The 5,715-nt window shown below is 34.5% G+C and overlaps 1 protein-coding gene across 1 annotated transcript; it reads left to right on the forward strand.

The window, feature by feature from the left end:
* The first annotated feature begins 1,921 nt into the window (after positions 1-1,921).
* On the forward strand, positions 1,922-5,079 carry LOC116165923. The gene is made up of 2 exons (XM_031480677.1): positions 1,922-2,041; positions 2,410-5,079. Exon 2 carries the CDS (start codon positions 2,418-2,420, stop codon positions 4,587-4,589), a length of 2,172 nt encoding a protein of 723 aa, XP_031336537.1. The 5' UTR covers positions 1,922-2,041; positions 2,410-2,417; the 3' UTR covers positions 4,590-5,079.
* Positions 5,080-5,715: the final 636 nt, after the last annotated feature.

The raw sequence follows: 5,715 nt of genomic DNA on the forward strand, positions 1-5,715 counted from the left end.
TTTATTTTCAAAGATATCAACAAATATTTTTAACAAAAGCTTGGTAAATTTTCCTCAACTGTTTGGCGGTGCGAAAAAAGTTGTTATGGCCCATAAAATATTATATTTTTCAATCCAGTTGCCGCCCCCACTAAAGTGGCGCCCGGGACGGATCGCCCTCCCGCCCCCCTTCGCTACGCCGCTGCTAACCCTTCTTATTGGCGTAAAAATTGGTCAAATACAATTGTACATAAAATATTTTAAAGGTAAATATTTGCCTCAAACACATCAGGGATCTCGCGGCCCCCTTAACAACACTGGTTTAGAGGTACTTTTAGCAGAGCAGTGCAGCAGCTGCGCTCGGGAAATCGTATCTTCCAGCGTGTCTACCGCGACCTTAGCAACATCACGCGGTCGGAAGAACAATTTTTTTGGTGTCTTATGACATCAACTTTTTGAAACAAAAATTTCATTTTTCTCCAACCACCTGAATAAGACGCTATTTTGTGACAGTATTCGTTACGTAAAATTGACGTTTTGCGGATTAATCGCTTTCACCATGGCAACTGTACAAAAAGTGGATACTTTTGGTCCTAGTACCAAAAAGAAATTGACCTTGAAAGTTGGCCAATTAAAAAATTACAATCACGGAGATATGTCACATTGACATCGTTTTACATTTGCAGGTTGTAAGATATTTCTATAAATACAAATCAAATATTTTTGCATATTCAATGCAAATAATGATGTTACATATACGTATGTACATGTATTGAAAATGATTTACGCTCGCTATTTTTATTTAAACAATGTGTAACGTAATTTACATATTCGATGAACGTAATTTTAATACGTATACAACCCGCCGTCGCGCGTAACGCCATCTACTTCACACCCATTGCACTATTATCTGTCATTTTGAATTCAAAATTTGAAAAAGTTAATTGCAATTAATTTTAATTAAAAAACTATATGGTAAGTTTTTTATTTCAATACAAAATATAACAATATTAATTGTGTATACAATAGAAATGACTGAAACTGATAGCGACATGGATTGCACTCCGCCAGAGATTTTAGAAACGGCAGAACATGCTACCTTAAGATTTGCTCCCTCCAAAGTCACGAGAGGTGAGAAGTAAGAAGTAAGAACGAATAAGTTATAAGTTAACCTAAAAACTAGAGTGGCATGACACGCGAGGACAAGAAAGCAGAAGTTCTTGTACTAGTAGTGAAACTGTGATTGAATCTTAATTGGAATATAATTTGAAGTAAAGGGGGTTGGAGAAAAAATTTTATGTTTTATTCGTACAAAAAATGCGTTTTCGGGACTCGGAAGGTTGCTGGACTCCGCTAACGCGTCGTCCAGCAACTATCTTCCTCGTCCCGAAAACTGACATTTTTTGTACTAATGAAACAAATAACTATTTTGTAGAAATAAGTTTATGTACATATTATTTATTAACATGTTCAGAACATTGTTGCAAATTTAGGCAACACCGCCGACGCAGTAGACTACCGTTTTGTTTACTTGTACTATTAAACAATAAAATGGCAGAATATCAGCTTTATAGAAATGAGCGCATAAAAAATGTCGCTGCCTTCCTGGACTAAAAAGGGTTTTTGCAGTTCTAAGAAATAAGGACGTATGGTTTCAAGATGATTCGTATTCCCAGAGATATGTAGGTATTATTATAATATAAAATTTTTTAAAAAAATATGAAGGTGTTTTATTACTTATAAATTATATAATCTAAAGTTTATCGTGAGAATACTTTTTTTACGTTCATAATGTCGACATGGATCTGACAAAAAGACGTAAGCGCCAAAAATTCAAAATTGAGATTATGTTTCTTAGACATTAATTTGCAATTGCCGCGTGATATTGTATAGTCAGTGTAAGCGACATTCTATTAGAATATGTATTTATTTGACTTTAAAGTTTTCGTAAGCGCCATTGGGTTGTTGCGCAAGTTCAAAGCTAGTCATTTGCACGACGCGTAACCGGCAGTGTCAACGTGTATTGTGAACGTAGTTTTTTAATGGAAAAAGTAGTTTTGAGGTAAGTTATAACTGTGTAGTTAATATTTAAGGTATTTTGCTAACATTTAATAAATAATAGTAAGAATACAATTGTAAAACAAACACCATAGAGGTTAAAATTTGGTAGTGTCGCTTACGCCTTTTTAGTATGACTATTCATAAAAGGCGTAAACGCCAGTGCTTATGGCTACCTTAACGTAAAAATAAAACATTTTTATTTCCGTATGTATATTAATAATTTTCCATAAGTAGTACATTTATTTAAAGCACATCTGCCACAGGTCTCAAAATAATAAACCCTATATGCATAATAATCTTTTTTAATTGACGTATTTAGTGTTAAAGTTTCTGTTAAAAATAGTCGCTTACGCATAGTCTAATTTTCAGATCATAAAATGAGTGCCAGGACCAACAAAATACTGCAACTATGCACTGAAGCTTCAAGAAAACCTTTATTACAAGCTCTCGAACATGACTTTATTTTTGTAGATGACTTGATACCTGAAAATTTGACTAGCGATGTGTTACTTAGCGAAGTAGCAGATACTATTCCTCAAGTCTCTGAACATGATCTAGTGGGTATGAATCCACAAGAAGAACATTATACCTATACCGACCAAAGTCTTCAAGTTTTAGAAATCGGTGTTGTAACGGACACTCATAATGATAAATTATCTACCGTTAACCCAAATGATACAAATTCTTCGCCTTCTGCTGCTGCGATTCATAATCAAAAATTATGTTCCCCCTCTGCTGCCCCAAGCACAAATGTATCATCTTCATCCAGTGCGTTTGAAACATCAATAGAAACAGGAAAAAGGGGAAAGAGAAGAAGGAAGGTGTTATCTGAAAAGACCCAAAATAAAAAAAATAGAAACAAAGGTGCCCCATACACCAATTATAAAGGAGTAACAAAGGATGCTAGACAAGTAAAATGTAATCCATGCAAAGTCCGTAAAGATCGGTGCAGGAACAAGTGCAATGAGTTTTCCGAAGTAGAACGTCAAGAAATTTTTGACAATTTTTGGATGATTGGCGATCACGATAAACAATTGTCGTTTATAAATGGATGCGTAGGAATAAAATCTGTGAAACGCAAAAGAACCAAAAAAGAAAATTCTCGGCGTAATTCGACATTTGAACATTTTTTAACTAAACGTGACGGTATCCAGTATAAAGTCTGCCAACATTTCTTTATAAATACTCTAGACATAACACAAAGAGTTATAAGAACGGCAGTAAAAGGAAAAGTAGCGGACTTCAGCGACCAACGGGGAAAGCACGAACCCAAACATAAAATCACTAACACGCAAAGAAATAATTTAAGAAAGTTTATTAATTCATTACCAGCAGTACCCTCTCATTATTGTAGAGGTTCTACGACAAAACTTTATTTACCTGCCGATATTAGATCCTTTACCAACTTGTACAATTTGTATTCTAGTCACGTACGGAAAGAAGAAGCTGAGCCTGTAGCATACACTACTTTCAAGAGAACTATACACAAGGAATATAATATTGGCATTCACGTTCCCAGGAAAGACAAGTGTGTGAAATGCCTAAAATATTCTCAGCTTTCCGAAGCGCAAAAAACAGAAAAACTTAAACAAGGGTATGATCAGCACATTAAAGAGAAAGACGAAGCAAAAGAATTTTTCTTAAGTGAACAACAGAAATCGAACAGTAACAAGTACATAGTCGCTACTTTTGATCTACAGAAGGTACTTTCTACACCACATGGTCCCGGAATGGTGATTGGTTTCTCAAGAAAGTATGCCTACTACAATTTCACAATTTACGAAAGTGGTACCAGAACTGGGTACTGTTTTGTATGGGGTGAAAGAGATGGTCAGCGTGGATCCAATGAAATATGTACACACCTTTACTGGTATCTTACACAAGTGGATAAATCAGGTTTATATGAACACGTAAGTTTATTTTGTGACAGTTGTTCCGGGCAGAACAAGAATAAGTTTGTTTTCACTACAATTTCATATTTTTTGAGCGAAGCTCAAAACGTTAAAACAGTTTTGTTGACCTTCCTCGTACCAGGTCATACTTACATGCCTGTTGATAGCATGCACGCTACTATTGAAAAACATATACGAAAAATGAATGTCCAGGCACCTTCTGAATGGCCTACAATTTTGAGAAATTGTAGAAAGAAACCTTCACCATATATTGTTCGCTCTGTTTCATATTCCGAATTTTTAAACTGGAAAGAAATTTCAAATTGCAAAAAATTGAAAGCTACAACAGGTGAACAAATAAAATTTGCTGAAATAAAATCGGCTGAATTTGACAGTCAACCTAGCGTTGTAAAATTACGGTTAGGTTACCGCATAGATGATCCAGTTTACAATGTAAAACTAAGTGTTAAAAAAGTGATCCCTTCTCAATTATATCACGAAGAGCTTCCTATTAATGATGAAAAGCTGAAAAACTTAACCAATTTGTGTAAAACCGGTGTTATCAGCAGTCAATATCATTTTGAATATTTGGCCTTAAAATCATCTGTCTCCGTTGAAGATACTCTTCCAGAAACGGATGTAGAAGATGAATTTTAAGCCATAACTCTAAAAAAACTATTTTTATACCTTCTATTTTTGTCGTTGTTGAATGTTCATGTCAGTTTATAGAGAGATATATTTTTTTTCAATAAATTTTACTGTTTTTTTGAAATCAGTTTTTCCGATATTAATTTGTTCTATTGAGTTTAGAAATGCGTATCCGACAGTAATAAAAAATTTTCATAAGTTTATAAAAGACGCAATTGCCGCTTAAGCGCCATAATTGTTTTGTTAGTAAGATATCAAAAACGCGTAAGTGCTGTCAAATAGAGACGTAAACGCCACTCATCAGATACAAAAGACTTAAGCGACATTTTTTTTAAATTACAAGAAAATTTAGCAATTGTCATAGAAAGTAATTCTTTAGTATTGAACAAGAACGTGTTTCAAGTAGCTAGGATCAAGACAGTGACTTAATTCAAATTCTATAAACAACAAATCAGTTTTTTCATCACTGCACAAATTGTGTACAACACCGCTTACGTCTTTTTGTCAGATCCACGTCGATGTACCAATAACGTGCGCGCGAACTAAAGAAAATCCTACTACACGGATAGACAGACGTACGGGTATTGAATGATTGAATATTGAAGATATAAGTATCAAAATTTGATAAAACGTACGATTGCGACAAATCGAATAATAAAGTTGGTGGAAAAAGAAAGCGTTTCCAAATCAGAAAAACCAATAATCTGTATGTTAGAAAAGTTGGAAAATTGGTATACATTAACATCCTGCATTTATTCTTCCAAAAACTCGGAATCGGTGCCCTACTCCGCATTTTACGACACCCAGTGCACTGTCCGGTTGCGGATTATTCTTTGCCAATGTGTTTCCAGTCAGGATATGAAAGAAGGCAAACGAAAGAGGATGTATTAGAGCACCTTGATTAATTATATTGCTTAGTTTCTTCTTAATAACGTCACCAGATACGAATAAATTTAAATATCGTTAAAGTTTGAGACGATTAGAATTTTTTACAAGTTTAATGTCCCTAGAGGAGGTGGGCACTTCATCCTGTGCCTATAAAAGGAGGATATGCTCAAAGACGCCACCTAAAGGTTTTCCAATTAAGTACTTTATAATTAAAATCTAATTTCCGAGCAATTGGATTTCAGATGCT

Source organism: Photinus pyralis, unplaced genomic scaffold, assembly GCF_008802855.1.
Source record: "Photinus pyralis isolate 1611_PpyrPB1 unplaced genomic scaffold, Ppyr1.3 Ppyr1.4_LG3a, whole genome shotgun sequence".
Classification (NCBI taxonomy): domain Eukaryota; kingdom Metazoa; phylum Arthropoda; class Insecta; order Coleoptera; family Lampyridae; genus Photinus; species Photinus pyralis.